This window comes from Ornithodoros turicata, unplaced genomic scaffold (genome assembly GCF_037126465.1).
Source record: "Ornithodoros turicata isolate Travis unplaced genomic scaffold, ASM3712646v1 Chromosome21, whole genome shotgun sequence".
Taxonomy (NCBI): Eukaryota; Metazoa; Arthropoda; class Arachnida; order Ixodida; family Argasidae; genus Ornithodoros; species Ornithodoros turicata.
Window position 1 is genome coordinate 1,097,319 of NW_026999337.1, and position 24,055 is coordinate 1,121,373.

The 24,055-nt window shown below is 48.4% G+C and overlaps 2 protein-coding genes across 2 annotated transcripts in view; both read right to left on the bottom strand.

Moving 5' to 3' along the window:
- The window catches only part of LOC135373116 (membrane frizzled-related protein-like), a 608,751-nt gene that overhangs the window by 319,952 nt on the left and 264,744 nt on the right, over positions 1-24,055 (bottom strand). The gene's annotated exons all lie outside the window — the stretch shown is intronic.
- Positions 8,421-8,909, bottom strand: LOC135373134 (uncharacterized). Its single transcript, XM_064606395.1, has one exon. It carries the CDS (start codon positions 8,907-8,909, stop codon positions 8,421-8,423), a length of 489 nt encoding a protein of 162 aa, XP_064462465.1.

A 24,055-nucleotide genomic window follows, 5' to 3' on the forward strand; every position in this document is an offset into this window, starting at 1 on the left:
AAATAAAACGTTCAAAAATAAATCTCTTAAATATCAAATTTGCAAAATAAACTCTTCAATATAAATCATGTGAAAATCCACGCTGTCGAAATAAACTGCGAAAAATAAACTTTGAAGAATAAACGCTTCGAAATAAATCTTTTAACATCCATCGTCTCCGATTGGTGGACAGCCGACGGCTCTACGTCCGCCGCGGAAAATAGTACCCTCCTCGCGCTTGGCGTTAGCCAGGGCTATAACTACGAACGAGGATTTCGGTACACCGGAAGTAGGTTGTATCACGACAACAGGAAGATTCTCAGGAGGATGGGGCCCGCAAACAATGATTCTCCAGGGCTACAAACCGTTGACCTAACAATGTTTGTTTGTGAGTGCACTGCCTAAGGCAACTGGCTCGTAGAAGGGAATTGACGTTCCACGTGCCGATTGAGTGCGTCACCGTTCATAGTGCCGTCGGAATTCTTTTCTCTTGCCAGTCCCCCAACTCTCTTTCTGCCAAGTGCCAACACAGAACACACACTCGATTCTTTTGTAAAAAGTAATGAGTAATGTCATTAAAATTACAGCCCAAATGTAATTAAATTACATTACAAATTACCTAATGTCAAAAGTAATGCGTTACACTACAAATTACCAGAAAAAGTAATTCATTACTGTAATTTCATTACAGTAATGCTATTACTACCCAGGTATGATCAAGTGTGCGCGCGCGTCCTGTATTCATACGCGCATCGTCGTCATCACTTTTAAGCTGGATATTTCGAAATCCTAAGTTGTTATGTAATTGATAGCAATACAAACATGAGTAAGAAACACCATAATAGCATGTTCCGCCGAAAAGAACATCGTGTCGCCCATACGGCTATCACTACTATGATACGGAGCATTACCTTCCTAAGCCTAGCCATGATTTATTTTAACAGCGTTTATTTTGAGGACGTGTATTTTTAAACGGTTTATTTCAGAAAATGGATTTCGAAGGGTGGAATTTTAAGCGTGGATTTTCTAATGTTTTATTTTAAAAGATTTATTTCGGCGTACAGCCACGTGGACACGTGTGCGTAATATTCCCCTATTAAAATCTATAGCTTTGTGGTTCTGCTCGGCCTTTGTTGGAGCTGTGTTCATGGCTTTCTGGCGCGGCAATGGCCCATGTGTACCAAGCAGCAAGTCTCGAATTCCAAGTAGAGCAACGGTCACAAAGAGGCACGTCGAAGGTTGCTACCGCACTTGGTCCAGTTGGGGGAAAAAAAAGCCCAAAGTAATTCCCCTCTGGACAGAAAAGTGAAAGGGCTGAAATTGAGGGCAGCTGACCTTGGAAAGTGGAACGGAGACCCAGTGGACAGAGAAGACCGCTTGAGAACGTCGACGCTTCTCACATAGAGAAAAAGGGCCACATCCTTTAAAGGGACCGAAATGTGAATATAAACCTGTCGGAACTTTATGTTCAGCGAAAAGCTTGAACCTTCAAAAGTTCAAATATCAAAGGACTCCGCTGAAATCGCTGTAGTTTTTCTGAAATCGAATTTTCCATAATTGCATGTCCAGGGACCTAGTAGGAGACCGAGCAGTCTGTCAACAATTGCATGACCCCACGCCATCTGTCGAGGACGCATGTAATACGCGCACTTCCGGGCGCTAATCTGGCGAAAACGAAAATGGCAGTGGGCATTTATGACCACTTTCTACGTCGAGAATGTCGAGCCTCTTGAACATGAGTGCGCTGGAATTCGGCATTCGAGAACTGTCGCTCACACAGAACTGTTGTTCGTGCGTTAGCGTGGTGGAAAGTGTGTTCTTCGCAGCAGAAGATTCCTCGTCCAGAGATCAATCGGAGTCACATTCGTCCTCAACAGTAGCTCACCGTGCCGTGAACATGCACTGCTTTGTGAAATTTCCATGTATCAGGGAGAAGCACTTGTGTAAGCCGAAAGAGGCGCTGTTTTTTCGTCGTGCAGGTGTTCATGTGTGAAATGCAAACCGACGGATACTACGTTTTTTTTCTGCCGAGAGGTAGAGAATGCGTGTGGAAGGCAGACAGACAATTGCATCAGAACTAACGAATATTTCGAAATACTGCGCCTTGACACCGAAGTACTGCAAGTGTCTTTTACATACATTTTACATACATCCGAGAAACTGAAGAGCATGGTCTTTATGCGCTACTTGAACGGCAAACTGGACGGAAAACCCTTATTTCTGCAGGAAATTCCGTTATACCACCTGTCTTCCATTCATAAGAAGGATATGGGGTGCTCCGAGAAAATACAATAGAAAGTACTCCACTGGATCTCTATCTGCGTCATGCATGCAATTAGGGATGCTTTCCCATCAGTGCGCAGACTTGAAGAAATGTTGATGTCAGCATATTTTCATTTCGTGCGTGCTGCAAGTTTTTCAAGGCTGACTTCAAGTATTATTAACCCTTGATCTGGGTTCAAAGTTAACCATGCACCATTGGTGTGCATAGTACTCCAAAATGGCTAAATAATTTATTGCATAAGTTCTCTGTTACTGTAATTGAGATGTACTTTTGTAAAGTACTTTTGACAGCCCTGCAAATTGAAACTGGCTTCAGTGTACACTACAAATGCATCGTAACATTTAATTGAAATATAATATAAGAGCAGAAGCAGCGTTTTGTCACAACTTAAACTATATCTTTCTTATTTATCGTCCAGGGATTTAGGAAACAGAGTAGGACTTTCTGCCCTCTGATGTTTTGACATACTAGATAGAGTTGTAAAACCTGCAACAAAATAAAGAAGAGACGTATAAACAGTTTTGCCTTTTGCTTTTGAATTTAACAAGCTAGTTATATTTTACCATTTGTTCACTTTTGTGTTCTCTGTTGGTGAAAAGATTACAGGAACAATAATGCTGCAGATCAAACAATGACCTGTCATCTTGATGAAGATGAGAAGATTTCTTAAGGCATGCTAAGTAAGACAAAGAAATGTACAATGAAGGTTGCACAAAAACAGCAAATCTCAGTCGGCTAAAACTGTATATATGTGGATGTTACCACATCGTGTAGTTTCTAAGTAAAAAATAGGACTAGGCAAGGTTGTTTGGTAGTTGTTGGCAGGTTGTTGGCATGTTGATGTGTTATACCGTTATAGCACATAAATATAGATGAGGGGCAACAGTAGACACAGTAGACAAGAGGGGCACAGTAGACACCGTGATGGCTGCAAACTAAAGTGAAGGTTTATCCAACAGAACAAGAAACCGAAAGCATGAGTAGAGAAAGGCAGTGCCCATGCAGTGTATGGTGAACCACACTAATCTCTGAGAAGGTAGGATCGGAAGAGCAATAAAGAGAAATGACAGTTGCGTCCGAGACAGGGGAACTCTGCAAATTTCGGACCAATATGATGTGGTAACCTTGCATGGCTCACTACAGCTCTTACACACATTGAACAATTCCAGTAGTGGGGCTTCAAAGACAATGAACGTTCGCTGTTTCATTGGGCATTCAAGTGTAGAGGATGCATCTGTAGAAAATTAATTAGCGTTCCTTAGTCATAACTACACCTCAACAGGAAGTATTCTTGTACCCTTCAAACAAGCTATAGTTGTACTCATCGGTTTCTTCTCCTATTGTTGACGTCATACTAATGTTCTGCACCTGTCCAAAGACTCCAAAAAATGTCACAAAGTCTGCAACACGTAACAAATCTAGTGCTTCCATCTGTGGACTTTGAATACCTGCTTTCAGCTATTTCTGTCATGTCAACTTGAGTGCCCGGATTACACACACACGAAGCAGTCTTGCGCCACTTCAACACTGGAAGGCCCCTAAAGTTAAATTTGTTGATGTTGATAATGTTGAATACGGGACAAGTAGGATAACATAAATGGAATACGTCATCGCTATATCATAATTTATACATGTGTGACGCCTGTACGTACCTAAGACGTTGTGTTGAACTCGTCACCTCGGTGAACCAAAATCACTGGGTACAGAGCATCAGTGTGCTTCGTTACGTCTTCGCAATTCGCCTTCTACGGCATATATATTCGTAGTCATCGGCAGCAAAATGAGCTCAGCACACGACACGACTGCTACATCTAATAACCGAGTGTTTCGAACGACATTCGTTTTCGCGCACTCTCCTGTTGAATCTTGTGGTAGAAAACGCCCGCCGCCGATGGTAAACGAACATGATTTTTGCATCCCTCAACATTAAAACAACACCAGGCATATGTAGGTCTCTCGAATAATTGACACAACAGTCACGAACATGTCATTCACTTACACTTTCTGCTACGCGCGACCAGCATGACCACCCACGACGTAAACAATAAACGCGATAACACAGACGGCCTTGCAGATGGCGCGGCGGATCGTAGCTCGTAGCGGCGAAGTAGCTGAATGCTTTATTAACGTAAGAGCTATGGAAGTGAGCGTCATTTTTAAAATGCCGTTTAGCTGTAAGATAATGTGCGTCAACTTTGTTCTCTACACAATTAACTCTCACGTGGTAAGGGTTGACCAATCCCTGGGAGCCCTGGACCCGAAAACCCAAGTTGCTCTTTTTCGCCGTTCGCTGGCAGCACCGTCCATGTTCCCGCAATCTTCAAAATATGTATACGTAAAAAATATGCCGAATTGAGAAGTAATGCTTTTTGTGTCTTATCAAACAACGATGTTGTACACGACAGTGGGCAAAAATATGGGGGTTATTTTTCACTTTTCGGTCCCTTTAAAAGCGGCGCGTCACCTGAATGTAGAAAGTGCGTCTGGAGGAGTAAAACTCGACGGGTCTACGACAGTGGACACCGAAAACTGTGACCAAGCCCCACCCAGCAGCCTGCGGTCCGACCTCGGAGACCGACCTGCAGCTCCCGCATCCTGAACCTCCCGAGCCCGACCAGACAGTGAACCTGACTCAGCGTACAACCGGCAGCGGATCAACCTCAGTGAAAGCAGCGTGCGGAACGGTCCCGGACGCAGTTGAAGGGCAACACGACGATCAGCATCGTGGGACGTCGCTCGCTGGATGTAAGTCCAAAAGCACGCAGTTCCCAACATAAGATTAAGCAGTACCGTAGGGCTAGGCAGAGTTTTTTTTTTTTATAGAAATAAATTGCTGTCAATCCTGTGCCTCTCGTCTGGACTCTTCGTCCCACTCAAAGGCGAACCCGATTTTGTGCGACCACCTCTCCCAAGGCCGCGGTCGTCACAATTTCATATCAAGAGTCGTATTGTTGCAAACCAACGAAAGTCTACTTGGAATGCCAAAAATCTAGTGAACAGAACTTCAGCACATAAAGCGCTGAGCTTATACTTGTATAATTCTGGTCTACAGCCAGTAATGGCTAGCTTGCAGTTCACTAGTCAATCCTGGGCAGCTAGCACAGACGTGTACATTGTGCAAATGCAAGGCTTAAGATACTGTGTTCTTTGCTGCTCGTTTAGTTTGTTTTACATGTGCACTTCCAATGGGTATTCCATTTGGTACACATCCACAATAAAGAGTATGAGAAAATGCAGCTGAGGGAACCTGTCCCGCTACTTGGGCGTATTGTCACACTGGACGAGCTTCGCACAAATGCTTTTTATATACTGTTTTTGAAGCCAGCTTTATTTAATATGTGCGTTGTGTAGCCAAAAGATCGCACTAAACCCCAGCTTTGGTTTTCGGTCGTCGGTTTTGAAACGTACTTTCGTCACAGCAAGATCAGAACTGTGACAGCTCTCCCCAGTCCCCTGCTTCAATCGAACAATATCAGGAAAGTGTAATATGTTAAGTTTCACAAATAAGGCTGTCCTGTTATCCAAATTGCCGCAAACATGCAATGCTCCTCTCTCTCTTCGAATAAGAAGTCATTGTGGAGCTAAACTAAAGAAGTCCTCGCTACAACAGCAAATCGGAACTGAAGGTTTATTCGGCCAGGCAAAGCCTGTGGAAAAAGGAAGAGCGTGATAACGCGCCACGAGAAAGCGTTGAGCAAACTTCGTCGAAGCGGGGCGCCACAGGGCCTCCCCCCTAGACTCCGAAGGAGCGATCGGCCCAGGACACACGTTTATAGACTTTTGGGGGCGGCTTGGCTTGAGCGATGTATTCGGGTGCTGCGAGGCAGAAGCAAACCGGAAGCTGGGGCTCGACGAAAGCGGGCTTGATTCGGTCAAGATTAACGGTGTCCGTCTTGCCGTTTACGGAAATCGTCAGGAACTTCTCCGTACGTCTCAGGATGGGGTGCGGACCAGAGTAGGGTTGTTCGAGGGGCTTGCGTACTTTGTCCCGGCGGACGAAGACCTGCGTGGCAGACAGCAGCTGCTGCGGGACGAAAGATGACCGTGACGAGAGGGTACGCGGCGAAACCGGACGGAGGTCTTGAAAGACGCGACGGAGAGCGTTGACGTAAGTGTTGCGGTCAGGTGTGACCGTGGGTACCTCGAAGAAATCCTCGGGCAGACGGAGCGTGGTACCGTAGACTATCTTGGCGGAGCTGCATCCGAGATCGGCCTTGATGGACGCACGGATGCCCAGGAGGACAACCGAAAGTATCGATGGCCAGTTGGTGGGTTCTTGATGTGCCATGATGGCGGCTTTAAGCTGGCGATGGACGCGCTCAGCCATACCATTGGTGACCATACCATTGGTGGCCATACCATACGAAGTGGTGCGGATGCGCCGTGTTCCCATGAGCTTAAGGAATTCGGAAAAAAGCTTCGCTTCAAACTGGGCGCCGCGGTCTGTGGTCACCACCGAAGGTACACCAAAACGGGAAATCCAAGTGGATAGCAAAGTTGCGGCGACGGTGGCGTCAGGCATGGGGGCCGCCTCGGGCCAGCGGGTGAATCGGTCAATAGCAGTTAGGAGGTAGCGCTGACCACAAGATACAGGCAGCTGCCCGACTATATCCACGTGGACATGGTAAAAACGGGAGTCGGGCGGTAAAAAGCGTCCAAGTGGTGCGGATGTGTGCCTGGTAACTTTGGACCTCTGGCATGCAGAACAGGAGGAGACCCAAGAGAGGATGTCTGAGCGCATCTTCGGCCAGACGGAACGGGCTGCTACGAGCCGTTGAGTTGGTCGTACTCCGGGGTGAGACAACCCGTGCAGAGAGTCGAAGATGGCGCGACGGAAAGCGGGAGCGACATACGGTCGTGGTGGCGTTGTGCTGCTGTCACAGCAAAGAAATAGGCCCGTGCGAGGTATGGCGACACCTTGCAGGCGCAGGGAAGTGGAGGAAGATCGAAGGGCTTCAAGTTCGGGATCATCCGACTGGGCTCGAGCCAGGGCTTCAGACGACAGGAAGTCAACAGCCGCGATGCGACTTAGGGCGTCAGCTGGACCATTCTGCGATGCGGGTACATGCTCGATGCGAGAGGTAAATTCAGCTAAGAAAGCTAGATGACGTGTCTTTCGAGGTGAATAGCGGCTGTTGAGCGGTTTGTGATCCGTCAGTATGGTGAAATCGCGGCCCTCCAAGAAATAGCGGAAATGCTTGACGGCAAGTTGTGCGGCAAGGAGCTCTCGGCCGAAGGTACTATACAGGGTTTCGGCGGGCTTGAGGGCCTTGGAAAAGAAGGCAAGAGGCCGCCATTCTGCCCCAACTTGCTGCTGGAGCGCCGCGCCAACGGCCGTGGTGTCAACGGCCGTGGGACGGGCGAGGAGAGTTACAGCGGACTTCGCGGATCGGAAAGCGTCCAAAGCAGTGTCCGTCCAAACGATGGTGGGAGGCGAGTCGGCGGACTTCGAAGAGGGCTTTGAGCGCTTGCCCTGGCGGGAAGAGTGGTCTTGTGACAGCAGGGCTTCAAGAGGGTGGAGGACGCTCGCACAGTGAGGAATAAAGCGGCGATAAAAATTGACGAGTCCCAAAAAGCGTCGAATCTGGCACACGGACTCCGGTCGGGGGAAGTCGGCGATGGCGGCGACTTTCCGTGGAAGTGGCGATACGCCAGCATCGGAGACCTGGTGGCCAAGGAACTCCAAAGAAGAGACGCCAAACTCACACTTCGCGACATTCACTCCGATGCCATGCGCAGCGAGACGCGAAAAGAGTAGACGAAGGCGTTCCATATGTTCAGCAGGATCCCAACTTGCAACAAGGATGTCATCTATGTACGCGAAGACGAATGGGAGGCCTCTGGTTACCGTGTCTATAAATCGCTGAAACGTCTGCGCAGCGTTACGAAGGCCGAACGGCATGCGGAGGAATTCGTAGAGACTGAACGGGGTCGTGATGGCCGTCTTCGGAATGTCCTCGGGAGCAACTGGTATTTGGTGGTAAACCTTCGTAAGATCGATCTTTGAAAACGTCTTCATGCCGTGGAGGTCGGCCGCAAAATCTTGCAGACGTGGCAGAGGATATCGATCCGGAACGGTAACAAAGTTCAAAGCGCGATAGTCCCCGCAGGGCCACCAGTCCCCGGTCTTTTGGGGGACCATATGAAGGGCCGAAGACTAACTAGCAGAAGAAGATCGTGCGATGCCGATGTCCAGCATGTGTTGAAACTCAACCTTCGTAATTTTGAGCTTCTCGGGAGCCATGGGACGTGGACGTGAGAACACGGGTGCACCCTTAGTCTCGATACGGTGAACAACATCATGATGCACGGGCTTCGTCCAGTCCGGGAGCTGCAGAAGCGAAGGGTACTCGTGAATGAGGTCTGCGTAAGGCGACGACACAGAGAGGTGGCGAACGTCACGGATGGCAAATGGCGGCGAAGGAATGGTGGGGATGGCTCGGACACAGAGGGGGGTGCTGTCGTCCACGAGCAGACGACGGGCGACATTAACAGAAAGGGCGAAGTGGTGCAAGACGTCCGCCCCGAGCATCGGCTGCGTGACATTAGCGACGAGGAACACCCACGGGAATATTCTTCGTAGGCCGAGGTTTAGGCGGATGAATTGTTCCTTGTAAACGGGAATGGCGGTGTTGTTGACTGCCATCAGATGGAGTAACGGCTCACACCGCCGATCATAGGAGGACGCTGGTATGACACTGACGGTGTCAGCAAAGAACCTTGTCTTGGTGGCGCGGTCGACAACAAAGAATAGGCGACTTGCTGCTTGAGACGGGGAAACGCTGGCCGCCATCAACGGTTCCCGGGGGCATTTCCCAACCAGCCACAAAGACGTGTGCATCGGATAGCCGCGTCGCCGAAGCGCTCGTGATACCAGCACGAGGTGGGTTGGCACTGTCGTGTGGTGACGGGCTTTGTCGCCGTCGGGAGAACTGCCGGGAACGGCGTGAGCGAGAGGATCTGCGTGGAGATCGTGGACGGTTGTCAGGAGAGTGCAGGGCAGCCACAGTCTCGGAAAGGCGCTGAACCTCAGTTCGCATGGCAGCTACCTCTGCCACGAGCTCAGCTGGAGAGGGTGAGGGTGGGTGGCAGTCGTGCAGAGGGCGATCCGGACCGCGAGATGGTCTGTTGGTGCCGGAGACTGCGGCTATGCTTAATCCAGGGAGAGCAACCTCCATCACCTTGTCTGCATGCTCAGCCAGCTGGGCAAGTGGCAAACCGCCGGCAGTGGAGAGGACCATCTGGACAGTAGCCAGCAACCTCTGCAGGAACAATTCCCGGAGCAGGGATTCATCAAAAGTGGCTGCTCTGTCAGCTAGAAGGTTCTGCATAGCTCTGAGCAGCTGAGACGGTGTTCGGTCGCCGAGCTCTTCAGCCGTTAACAATTGGTAAAGCCGCTTGCGCTCAGATAGCGTCGTCCGTTGGAGAACGGGTGCCTTGGGGCGGTCGTATGGAGTGGTGCTGGGCTGGCCCGATATGACGTCGGCGATATATCATGGCAATTTCGTTTGGCAGAGAAGCGACGATGTGCCTGTACTGGGTCAACTGGTTGGTGATGCCAGCGAGGGGAAATTGAGGCTCAACTTGCTGGGACCAGATGAACGTGCTCCGGTGCCAAAATGGCGGCAGCCGAACGGAGATGTGGCCCATCGCTGGTGGTGTTCGCTGGATGGCTTGGGCAGGTGCGGGAAAGCGGGTAGGACGAAAATGAGGTTCCTCAGATGTGCCTGAGGGATTGCCGGGGTTCTCCATGGGCGAGTTCTTTTCGGGTCACCAGATTGTAGTAGCTAAGCTAAAGAAGTGCCCGCTACAGCAGCAAATCGGAACTGAAGGTTTATTCGGCCGGGCAAAGCCCGTGGAAAAGGGAAGAGCGTGATAACGCACCACGAGAAGGCGTGGAGCCAACTTGGTCGAAGCGGGGCGCCACATCATAACCCTATCATTCGCGCCTATGGCTGGCACAGAGCGTACTATGCGGTGAAGTTTTGTTTCTAGAGTACCGGGGAAATCTGTTCAATGGTGGAGTTCCGTCGATATTTCGTTGCTACAGATTCCATTCTAGATAGCATGGTTTATTTGCAGAACTATTCCACCTTCTGATCTTTGTAGTCGGTACTATATGCATATTATATATCCTCTCCGATTGTTCGATTGCAGTGTTTTTACAATGACTTCCAAAATAATGATGTTGATATTTTTTCTAATTTTGAGGTTTTTAGAACTGCTGTCTATTCTTATTTGTGTGTCTAATGTTGCCTAGCGCTTTTCTGTTTTATCTGTATTATTTACTGTATTGGTGTTTTGTCAATTAGAGTGCACCTCCGTGTAGGTGGTAGGTTCAGCTGTTGGTGGGAACTGACAATAAATAAATAAATAAATAATTGGTAATTACCTAGAAAACAAACTAATTTTCTGAACTGTTGCGCTTGGAAACCCGTACACGCTCTGCAGTGAGATCACGTTGTAGCCTGCGCAGCCATACAGGGTGTTTCAATTAAATCCCCGGGCTAAATAATTCGTGAACGGGTGCAGCAATCGAAGAACTTTCTTTTTTGCAAGTATCTGTCCGATACCACCTACAATCTGCGCACAGTGTGAGTGAGTGTGAGGCGCTCATTATTTAAATACAAATTCAAATGAGTTTCGTGAAAAAAACGTAACTTCTAAAGCAAGGCGCTATCGGCATTAAAATGGATACTACCCCTTTTGGGACCTTCAGTGGACACCTTTTAGAGAAAAATCTGCCACCGAAGCCGGTCATTTGTTGCAGTAATTAGTTGGTTTCGGTTTACATATTTTGTCGCGGCTGATCGCGGCGAAGCGCGTCACTGGTGTATTTGATTGGTGTAACGACGTAATTCATTGGTGGATAAGGGAGTGGAAGAGCGTCCTTTTGCGCTTGAGCGCGACCAACCGCGACAAAATATGTAAATCGAAACCAACTAATTACTGCAACAAATGACCCGCTTCGTGGATGATTTTTCCCTAAAAGGTGTTCACTGAAGGTCCCAAAAGGGGTAGTACCCATTTTAATGCCGACAGTGCCCTGCTTTAGGAGTTTTGCTTTTTACGAAACTCATTCGAATTTTTATTTAAATAATGAGCGCCTCCCACTCATTCATCGGTGCGCAACTTGTAGGCGGTATCTCATAGATACTTGTAAAAAAGAAAGTTCTTCGATTGGTGCATCCGTTCGCGAATTATTTAGCCCGGGGATTTAACTGAAACACCCGGTATACAGTGAGTAAAATATGATGCCATCCGGTCCAATATGTCGCAACGGAGAGCAATGTTTGCGGTCACTCACTCCCCGCTCAGCTATCCATACGTTTACTCATGCTCACTCACTCCCCGCCTCAGCTCTCCGTTTGCTCACACATGGTTAACTCATTCGCCACACTGAGCATGAGTGAGCATGAATGAGCATGCTCATTCAACACTCTTGAGTGTAAGTGTTACGACGTTGAGTGTAAGTGGGTTTTGCCGAGAGATGGATGGTAGTACAGTGCTAGACAAAAGTTTATGGCACACGCTCCGGCGCAGTCCTTCCTCGGATTGACAGGTTAGCAGCGAATGGTACCGTACGAACTAACAAACAGGGGACTGGGGTTACCTAGGGACATGTCCATACGGTCCCATTAGCTGCTAGCTTGTCACTCTGACGAAGGAATGTTCCGTAAACTTTGGTCCAGCACTGTACATCTGACCAGAAGGCAAAGAGCTTGGGTTTTCACCAGCGGCTGTCGGCCAATTTTCCGTGCCGTTCAAATGCCGTCATTCAGGTCGTTTTAGATTGTTGAGACGCGGCGACAAGACATGGCCCGACGATACAGTTCAGTCACGTTTCACAGCAAGCTCAGAACATTGTAGCGTGCTGTCGTGGCTTCCGCATCGAACGCTTGGAGAGACCGACGAGTCTGCATAAATCATCGATGGCACGTACACGTCAATTTAATATTAGAACGCGAAACGTGCAAATGGATGCGCGAATTTGGGATTCTATCAGAGAACACGTCTAGCTATTTCTGTCTCCCCGCAACAACGTGCGGAAGAGTCCGACTCCTGTTCTTGCTTTCTTTCCTTATGAGTACGTGACGCTACCGCTCGGTCTAGCCTTAGCCAGCGTCGAACATTCACTGCCTTCTTCTTGTCGTTAGCAAATCGCTGTTCTGGCCTACAGTATTTTAAAATATAGTGAGAATGGCAGAAAGACGACCGGGGATGAGGTTACAGGAACACGGTAATAACGCAACCTATGCTCAAAACGCCCACATGAGAAGCGCCACGAAACACACAGGGGGTGCGCAGATAAACCGAAGTGACATTTACACACGTAACTTACCTGATTAACTACCGGTGGCGGACGGCGGCGCATTTATGCGTGCGAAAGTTGCACAAAGATACTGGAAGCCATACTTTCTCCTCCATACAACTCTCCTGAGACCGCCTTGTCCCCCTAGTCTAATGCATGGAAGCCGATCTTTTCGTCGCTATGTTGATTTTTTACGCCGAGTAAGGCTTCGGCGATTTTCCTTCCGCACGCGTAAATGTGCCGTTATTATGGAAGGTCATCAGTTAAACGAACAACGAGTGACGCGCGCAGATATCACTGAGGTTTATCTGCACACACCCTATACTGCTGATGAACGGCGTGTTATGAGCGCGCAATTTAAGTTAAAGGAGTTGCGACGGGTCACATCAGGTTATCCCAGATAAACATAGAAGACGGTTCTTTGCGCAGATGTGAACTTGCATTGAAAGTTTCACAGCGAAGAGGGTAATAGAAGCGGAGAAAAGTGACACCACGAATACCGAAACTCATGGTGGTGGTGCTGATGAAAGGGCTCGCCTTTATCGGCCTCACAGAGATGGGCAACGTCACGACTGACGCCCTGGGGAAATATGCGCCCCCGAAACTCACGCGGGTATGACATGACAGCCCTCCCCGCCACCGCCAGTGAGGCAGTGCACGAGAAGATACGTGCTTGCGGCAGCCAATGGGGATGGACGCCGCTCTGAGTTCTGTGACATCTAGGCTTTCCTCAGGTGTGTATTCAAGGGCTCGTACCTCGCTAAATACAGCATGGGACAAACGTTTACGGAACACGGCACTGCCGTATTTCTTCATCGGAGGGGCCCCCTTCTGGCCCGAGATCGTATAAGAAACGGGTGACCGGCTATTCTCCCGTTATGTGCGTCCGCTCATGCTAGGGTTCCGCTCTAATGGAGTAATGCGACACCCCGTCACCTTTTGTCCCAAGCTGGACGACACGTGGAAGAAGAATAATTTTTTCCTTAGTATTCTGTCATTCAGTACAAAGCGTCCACGATGCAATAACCATGAAACTGTACCAACCCCTTTAAAGAAACAGCACAGAACTGTTCTTGGGCAGAGATGCATGACTTTGGAGGTGCAGTCGCACCTGCAGCAGTGACGCAAAGTGCACGGTGTGCTGCACGATTCGGAACACCTATCGGGTATTCATCGCTAAAACGTCATGGAAGACATATATTCTCCGCCCAGTGCGGAATGAGTCCAACTATGTTTTCATTTCACATTCCATTTCCGCCTACCGAGGAAGGTGGTTGTGTGCTCCCGCATCAGGCACATGTGCTGTTTGTGCACAGCCTTTCGCCGGACAGCAGCAGGAACTGGTTTGTTCTGGCCCGTGTGGTAAACGCTTCCACTGCAAATGCCTCAACATCACCCCTGTGGAGTACGACCTTCTGTGGATTAACGACGTTTTTCTCTAAATGTAAGTCTTGCACCAAACGGGGTAGTTCTGCAGAATCCACTGTGATCAGTGGCAGCTGTTCTTCTGCTTCCGGAGCTAACACCAACGATAACCCTTGCGCCCACAGCGATTTGGACCAGTTCATTGCCCCTCTGCGCCAAGTTGAAGGCCGAACTTCTCCAACGGCTTGACTGCTTGCAATCTACCCGTTCTATATTCACCACTACGGCGCATAGCTACGCCACAGCTTTACACGTGAAACCTGCACCCAACCGGCAATCTGCTGTACCCCGTGCCTGTGCCGACCCTTCCACACTCTTAAAAATGAACTTCACCGCATAGCACGCTCCTAGCCAACCATCATCTCGAATGATATCGTTATCTGCCCTGGGGGCTTAATCACTTCCATCGTTCGCGAGCCAACGAGGGGCGGAGCTCTCGTTAACACGAACACGTGACACGTTTCACGTGACGCGTGACGCGCTTTTTTCGTTAACGGGACAAAGGCGTAATCTCTTGCTCGCGCAACGACCGACGGTGTCGTCTGCGTAACGAATGTGTTCACGTGCTCACAAGCTTCATTGCCTACATGGCTCATGATCTAACGAGGCGCGAGGCACTCGGGACCTCGAGCACGTGGTGTATGACGCGCTTTTTTCGTTAAAGTGACAGGGGCGTAATCTCTCGGTCCAGTTACGATCAAATTAGATCGTTTGCCTAACGAGTGGGTCTACCCACTCGTTAGAATGTGAAACATCTTCATTTGGAGATTTGCAGAAACGGAATTTCTGCAGAAACGAACATGTATTGCTCCACGACTGTGTACAAAATGACATGTTCTCCCTTTCATCGTATTAACACCAGTGGTTACACGAGGCCTGTCAGATATTCTCGAGAAGATGCAGATGAAGACGAGAAAGAAGACGAAGAAGTGACAACGACAAGCCATAGACAAACCATAGACAAACCATGCGAGCAATCCAAACAAAATTAAACAACCTCATTGGTCGACAAGATTACAGCCTCGTTGGCAGCTGTAGTTGGTTCAAGGCGGTGACATCACAACACGTAACGGCTCGTTACGAGCACGATAGCCTCAACGAAGAAGCTAAACGAGGAGCAGGGATTGTGCCACAGCAGGGCGTCGATATGTTTCTTCGTTTCGATATTCGTAACGACACGCTGACGTTGAAGCTGCCCAAGAAAGATGGCGGAGTGATTCTTCGCTTGGGCGACCACACAAGCAGCTAACTGTGCCCCATGGTCGTGACGGCGTCAGGATGCCTTTCAACTGGACGAGACAGATTCTGTAAAGTTCTTCCGTCCGCCAAGAAAAGCTCTCCGCACCGTTTGTGAGGACTTGTGACCGTGTACTTCAATCCGTCTTGATAGCTACGGGTGTTGTGATGAACAACAAAGGCGAAATGGATGCATATAGCCGTGTCTCTTTAATAGTACATTGCGGACATAGTGTTGATGTAGCAATGAAAGGAAGAGCAAAGGATTCTGTGGATTTTCTGAGGTCGATTGTCTTGAATAGTTTCATAACATTCTCTTGCTTCGCGCTGCTAACATGGAATTAAAACAGTTCACTTACGTTCTGTTCAAGCTCACTAGAAAAATGTTGCACTGCGAATTTATTTTATTTTAGGCGTCAGGATGCCTTTCAACTGGACCAGATAGATTTTGTAAAGTTGTTCCGTCCGGGAAGAAATGCTGTTCGCACTGTTTATGAAGCCTGACTGTAAGGTTGCGCGTTGTACTTCCATGCTTGAAGAAAAAGTTACATAAAGTTAATGAAATAAGTGTACACGTTGAGGAGAACGGGCGGCCTCCTCCTCTTTCTTCTTTTGATACTTCTGATACCACTACGTCTTTCCTTTCTGGTCTCGGACTCCCACGTGAACTAGAACTCAGCACACACTAGTTCTCGTATAGACAATTCTCACCCGACACCATCGTCAGGGTATGAAAATGATTTACATTTTTTTGCGTGTAGCTCGACGATTATCCTTACAGTGATGTACATGTTTGTTAATTATTTTCACACGACTAGCGAGCCATATATTGAGACGGGAAGAAAAAGAAGATGACGAACGAGCCTGGGAACGAACATTGGAACGCAATGAGCATGTATGAGAGCACGAGAATGCGAGCTATCGGAACAAATGAAACAGTCCTATTGGTCAGCGAAGATGCAGCCTCGCTGCCAGCCTGCTCTTCGCTCAATGCGATGACATCACAACACGTGAGCACTCGTAACGTGCAAAATAACCACAAAGAAGAAGCTTCACGAGGAGCAGAGATTGCGACCACGCAAAGCATCGATAAAGTTGCTCGTTTCGTTAGCCTGAACGACTCGTTCAGCTGTCTCGTGCCGTTAAGTTGAACGTGTGAAACGATTAAGCCCCCTGATTTGTTGAAAACGGGAGGCGTACGCCTTTTCTGTGACAATTATGAACAGCATAAGTGTCACAGAAAAGGCGTACGCCTCCCGTTTTCAACCAATCAGGGCAGATAATGATATCATTTGAAATTATGGTTGGCTACGAACGTGCTATGCGGTGAAGATCATTTTTAAGAGTGCAGTGCTCCTGGCGTGGTACTTCGTGACAACACCTTGCCTGCGTGTCCTTCTGTGCCTGCAAGTGGCTCACAGTCGCGTGTGCCTAATGTTTCTGAATTCAGCAATATTGGTTCGTCACCTGCAGCTGTCAGCCCTGATATTGACGGAGGTTTCACCACCGTAGTGAACCGTAGATGACGCCGTCCTCCCATCTCCGTGGGCACTGCTCAATCCTCGTCCCTGAAGCTTGCTACCAAGCCTCCTGTTGAAAAAGCGCTTCTCGTAACTCGCCTACACTCGGACACTTTTACGAATGATGTCTGCGTTGCTGTTGAAGGCGTTCTTTTGAGTGGCTCTTTCCGCTGTGTAAAGCTGAGAACTAGAAGTGACTTCTTTCTGTGTTGTGACCGATCCCGATGGTTTTTCTGATGTTTGGCCGGAAGGCTGCCTGTATCGTGCCTTCATGGGCACAATTCCTAGCATTGATGTCAGTTCGTGTTCTCAACAGTCTAGTACGTAACTATTTCGTGGCCTAGCATAGCGAGACCATTCTCCGTGTTTTATCAAAATGTCCGTGGTTTGCGAACAAAATCTGACGAGTTTTCACTTAATCACCTGCACCTACGACATTATGTCTCACTCGAACGTGGCTTAACGATTCACATGTCGATCAGGGGTGCTTGACTCGTCAATGCTGAACTAAGTTTAATAGATGACGTCGCGATGGGAGGAGCCTTAACTCCACGAAGTTCAACAGAAATGTTCTCGGTCACTGAAGTGGGGCCTGCACTCTTAAAAATGAACTGCACCGCATAGCACGCTCCTAGCCAACCATCACCCCGAATGACAACGTTCTCGCCCCTGATTTGTTGAAAATGGGAGGAGGAGCCTATTTTGTGGCCATTATGCACGGCACAAAATAGGCTCCTCCTCCCATTTTCAACAAATCAGGGGCGAGAACGTTGTCATTCGGGGTGATGGTTGGCTAGGAGCGTGCTATGTGGCGAAGTTCATTTTTAAGAGTGTACGACAGCACCGATAAAGGAAAAAATAAATAAAAGGTTGACGTGTGAGCGACACGCCCAATCGCATGCGAAAAGGTACACTTAGGTACACTACGGTACACAGGTACACTACGCCGTGCGTTGTTCGCGGCAATGATTGGCGCCCTACGTGCTATGCGGTGAAGCTCTGTTTTTAGAGTGTAGATAACGTGGAGTAAAAGAATAAAGAACAAGAAACTGCGCCGCTTTTGTCTGCAATTATCCTTATAGTGTGCCCTTACAACAGAGCACATGTGGACGTATAAATGCATTATTTGCGATGACAATGCAGATAGCTACGGCAAAAAAGGCGGAAGATTTGCAGTGTCTTCCGGCGGAACTTGGAAAGACCCTGGGATCGCGCGCTTCTGACGCTCAGTTGGACGTGCTGCTCATGGAGCAGCACCAATTCCTAGCGAGACCTTGCTCTGGGGACATTTCGCTATTCACCAGCGACCAGAAGCGTGTCCTATGGGAGCAGCTTGTAAACGCCGTGAACACTGCCGGATCAGCACAGAAAAGCAAAGCGGAGTGGCACCAGCTCTGGGGTACCAGAGTGCAGAAAAAGAGAGAGAAAAAGCCGGCGAAAATTTGGAACGACGGCAAGGGAACAGGCGGACGCCCTCCCTAGGCATCTGTAAGGGACGTCCAAGAACGAATTTTATCGGTTGTCGGCCGCGCTGCCGTTGACGGAACGGACGCGACTGTGCTCGGGCTCCACAGAGGGAAAGCATGAATACACGATGTCCACAAATATGTTTCTTAATGGCACTCATTTGTAAATATGTGTTCGGAAATGCTAAGTGTTTGACAATTCTCAAACTTTCAGTTGCGGCAGAGAGAGACAGCGGGCGAAATGGAATTCACAACTGGGCAGTTGACAGACTCGAACATTGTCGGTAACCCTGTCGCAGGCAAGAATGTCTATGCCACATACTCTGACGGAAGCTCATCGCATAACACCACGCTGGTATACTCTCAGAAACGAAACGGATATATTTACGCTTCCATCATATTTTACCCTTACTAAGCGTAAATTTCGACAAAGCGGCTGAAGCCGTATCCGTCAAGCTGAGTTTTATTCATGGTACCCGTCAACGTGTCCGATGTAACCGTAAAGGTCAAAGTTTTGTGCGTAAATGGCGCGGGGAATACGATTTACTCATGTATTCTGACGCATGAGATTTCGCTTTGATGGATAAACTCAGGCTTTGCGTTGCAATGTCAGTTCTTTACGGCTACATTGACGAATATTGTTCTTCAAATGTTATACGGTCCCTGATATCTGAGACCGGGTGCACGTTTGTGTTGTCGTGTGCAAACTGCCAAGCGTTTGCTGGGATAACCGACACTTTCTTGGCGTGTGGCGTCTCATGGCCTCAATCATGCATCGTCCAACACCAATGTAAGTCTCCACGTTTTGGGCTCGGTGTCTTGAATTAACTGAATTTTACCGAATTATTTCATGTCAAACGTATGGCGGGAAGAAACGGCATCGAACGGGACGAACTTGGCACGATTTAGTCGGCCAAGCACGTCGGCCAGAGTTGTGATTCTCCCGGCTATCTCCACGCTGCAAATTTATAAGCGTACGCCCATTATTCACCAGGCTGGTACATTTATGTATGGATCTCTGTAAACAGATCATTTTGGTACAGGTGACTCTTACCTCTTTTTCGTTTTTTATTTCTTTTTCGATATGCGTTTCCCGCCGTTAAAGCGTCTGTGTTAGCGATTCAGTTTCAAAATCTTTCTCTGTAATTGCATTGCAAATTATTATTGGCGCTTATAGCTGGGCATGATGTGTTGAAGCAAATGCATCCCCAGGAACAGATGACACTCCTCTTAGCCATGCTCCCCGGCTCCCTCAGCTGCCTTAGATCCTGAACAGCATGTACATTTTACAGTGTATCCTGTGAACTTTCTTCAGCAGTGTACTGTACAGTACATTGTACATACGGTACAGTACATTGTGCATACATGAACATTGAGCATACGTGAACTTTGTACGTACATACATATACAGGGTGTTTCAGTTAAATCCCCGGGCTAAATAATTCGCGAACCGGTGCACCAATCGAATAACTTTATTTTTTACAAGTATCTGTCCAATACCGCCTACAAGATGCGCACCGCGTGAATGAGCGGGAGGCGCTCATTATTTAAATAAAAATGCAAATGAGTTTCGTAAAAAAGCGTAACTTCTAAAGCAGGGCGCTGTCGGTATTAAAATGGGTACTACCCCTTTTGGGACCTTCAGTGGACACCTTTCAGAGAAAAATCTGCCACCGAAGCGGGTCATTTGTTGCAGTAATTAATTGGTTTCGGTTTACGTATTTTTGTCGCGGCTGGTCGCGGCGAAGCGCAAAAGGACGTAATTCATTGGTGTAATTGATAGGTGTAAGGACGTAATTCATTGATGGATAAGGGAGTGAAAGAGCGTCTTTTTGCGCTTCGCCGCGACAAAAATACGTAATACGGGGGATGTGAATCGAAATTGTCACAAAGCCCCCCCCCACACACACACACACACCACCACCACCACCACCACCACACCCCGGGTTTGAATAAATCAGGAAAAAGAACACCATTATTCTGTATGACAGTTTAGTACGTTATGGCGTGTTATGAGCTGAACTCTGTTTTCAGAGTGTATCGATCGTGCAACAATTGTGTTTCTGAATTCTTTGTAAATTTCAGAAGATTAACCGGTGCCTTCTCAGCCGGTTCCGCATGGAGTCCCCTCACATTCCGCTTGCCTTATCCCCGGTACCGTCAGACCGCGGGCGCCACCGTCATCCTCGGAGGCCAAGAGCTCAACGTGATGAAGAAATTGAAACCTCGCGTAGTGTTGCTTGCGGCACCAGTAGGCACAGCCACCGCACAGCGCCCTGTGACAAGCGGTAATGCTGCCGAAAAGAATCGCGAGCGCGTCGTTATGGTCACAATAAACAGCCGTCGGCGGAACAACAAACACAATGCAGCAAAAGCAACCACAATTTTCTTTTATGAACTTCGATGTTCGCTACGATCCGGTGTTGAAGTTTTATCAGCCAGAAATAAGTTCAGCAACGTCATTTTGACGTCACGCGAAAAGTTCAAAACAAGCATTTTCAGTTGCTTTTGAACTTGTTTTGCTTGACAGTCACGCCCAGTCACGTGGGCCAAGTAGAGCGTCAATCGTTGTGCTTCTTCCCATCTGCTGAACTTTCTTCGGTTGTGAACTTTGCGACGACTCTAACACCCCTGGTGTGCTGTTTGGGGATGGTGTACTTATTGCAGTTCACACTTCGCTTATCGCCGATCAGCGGTTTGACCTTGTTCACGGGCATGAAGCTATCTGGGTTGAGATATCTCTAGGACGTAATAACTCACCCTTCGTCGGTAACTGTTACTTTCCACCACAATGTGATTTAGCATATTTCATGACGTTTTTTGAAGCACTTGAGCTGAACGCCAATGTATTGAACTCTCCTTTCCAATTATACGGGGACTTCAACGTTCCTGGCGTGGATTGGAACTCAACAGGCCTGTCGCGACCTTGTGGTCTAGCAAAGGCAAACTACTTATAGAACTTTATCAACCGTGCGCAGTAACACGCATTTTGATACAGATTTTGCGAGAGCTGTGGGGGGCTGGCTCAGCTGCCTACGGCGAGCATTACTTGCCATTGCGTAACACCGGTGACGTAACGCGGGTCCGGAAACAGTCCGTACAGTTGCTCAATATTCAGGAGAAGGCGCGCGGGAGAAGAGGAATGCGGAAGAGACACTTCGGGCGCGCGCTTCTCACAGAGTGGAGCGATTTCGCCCGGAAAAATTTCTGGCATGTTAGTTTCTCGGCGGGAAGAAGAGTTTCCAGCAAAAAAAAAAAGAAAGAAAAGATGTAATGGTTCGGGAAATTTCATAGTCCCTTTGAAACGGAACTGCCACGCCCCTAGCCTAAGACCACTCGAATGGTATTTTCTGTCCCCTGATTGGTTGAAAAGAGGACGAGAAACGGCTATCTTGGAAACGCATAATGTTCCCATTTTTAACGAATCAGGAGGAACGGCATGGTGGTTGGCTAGAGCGTGTTATGTAATCAAGTTCTGGTTTAAGTGTATACAATACGCAGGACAACAGCGAATTTTTCCTCAATATTATAGCAGTACAATGTGTGTGCGATGTGTGCTGTCCAAGTGTCGCTACCCCTCTAAGCCTGGGTGTCAGCCTGTTAGGCGTGCTGACGAAAGTCATGGACATGGTTTTAAATTGCATAAAGAGATCTGGTTAGGCCGAACGCAAATGGCTTTCAAAACGGCTGCAAAGTTACTGGATCTTAAGGATGACAATTGAGCGCAGAGAAGCGTAACGGGCGTATTTTTTGTTTGACGTTTCCAATCTCTGAATATAGTCCAATTGCCGGGAGTAGACATCTTTAATAGTTTGAGACGCAGCGGCTTTCAACAAACATAACAAAATACAGTTAACGTTTCGGGTCCCGTTCGAGTCCCATCATCAGAATGACGCTGTCCTGGTCGTCACCGGGTATTTACGTAGAAGAGGAGCGTAGCATTCTGGGAGGGGGCCTGGTTGGCCTTCTTTTGTTTTCTTTATGTGACATGACTCCAGCTGTCTCCTCACCCCCCCTTCTTCCCGGTCTTCTACGTAAATACCCGGTGACGACCAGGACAGCGTCATTCTGATGATGGGACTCGAATGGGACCCGAAACGTTAACTGTATTTTGTTATGTTTGTTGAAAGCCAGTGCGTTTCACACTATTAAAGGTTTCCAATTTCACAGGCCTCTTTCTCATGTCCAAAACCTCCTGTCCTCCAGACCTCGTTCCAATGTCGCATTCATAGGCAGACGCTTTCAGTAGTACTAGTAGACAGTACTGCCATTTTCACGGAGAAATGAAAAAAAAAAAAGTTGGCTTCCGTCTTGAATGCTGTGTCGCCGAGACTGTTGCGTAAGTCGCATTTGTTTGCATCGTGAGTAGGGTTGTCACTCGGGATATCCCGAATCTCGAAATCCCGGGATCCCGGCCAGTTTTTGAGGTCCCGAAGTCCCGGGATTCCTTCGTAAGGAAATGACACTTTTTATGACTGGAGGTGGCAGAGGACTGCTGCCTACACGTGCGTAGGGATATTTGCTGACTGTCGTGTCTTCCAGCGCAGAGGCTGTGCAGACATTCAGTTCGGCAGCCACTATTTGCACAAAAGTTCGCTCCGAACAGGGGGACACCACCTTCGACGCTCTGTGCTTTCTCACGTCGGGTTTTAGTCATTGTACAATGTGATAAGCACGCAGGGAGGGTGTTGTAAACCGTTTAGTGCTCTGTTTCTCTCCATTTATTTACTTATTTTGTTGTTGTTGTTGTTGCTGCTGCTCCTGTTTTTCATTCAAGTGGAATGTCACACCGTTTGAAGAAATTATAAACCGAATACTTGTCCGAAGGTGCTGTATTTGACCTCTACCGGTTTGAGGGCCTTCGAGAAAAACGCTATGGGGCACCAGACGTCATCGATTTTCTGCTGGAGAACAGCGCCGACTGCAACTCCTGAGGCGTCGACCATTAGGACTGTTTGGGCTTCGTGCTTAGGGTGGTGAAGGAGTGGTCTTGATACCCTGGAAAGCCTGGCGGGCTGGTTTGGTCCACGTCAGAGTACGCGCACCGTGGCGGGCGCAGCGGAGGAATTCCTCCAGCGGGTGTAGTATGTGGGCACAGTGCGGAATAAAACGTCTATAGAAATTGATGAGCCCGATGAAACGTGTGAGCTGGCGGAAAGATTGGGGCTCCGGGTATTTCACCATCGCTTCGACCTTGGCGGGAAGAGGCGCGATGCCGTCACTCGAGACCATGTGGCCGAGGAATTCCAGCGACGATTGCACGAACTCGCATTTCTGTATGTTCATGACAATACCGTGGTCTGTCAGGCGAGTGAAAACGAGACGCAAGTGCGCGAGATGCTCTTCAAGAGACGAGCTGGCAACCAAAATGTCGTCGATGTAGGCAAAGGTAAAATGAAGGCCGCGAAGGACGCTGTCGATAAATCTTAGAAACGTTTGAGCGGCGTTCCGCAATCCAAACGGCATACGATGAAATTCAAAAAGACCAAATGGGGTGGTGATAGCCGTCTTAGGGTTATCTTCTGATGCAACGGGGATTTGATGATATGCCTTCATTAGATCTATCTTGGAAAACTTCTTCCCGTGCAGATTGGCGGCAAAGTCGTGGAGTCTGGGGAGAGAATATCGGTCTGGCACAGTAGCTAGGTTGAGTGCGCGGTAGTCGCCACATGGTCTCCAGTCGCCTGTCTTCTTTGGGACCATGTGGAGCGCTGAAGACCAACTACTCGAAGAAGGGCAAGCGATGCCGATTGAGAGCATGTGCTCGAATTCCTGCTTGGCGATGCACAGCTTCTCCGGAGGCAGCGGCCGTGTCTTCGCTGAAACAGGCGGT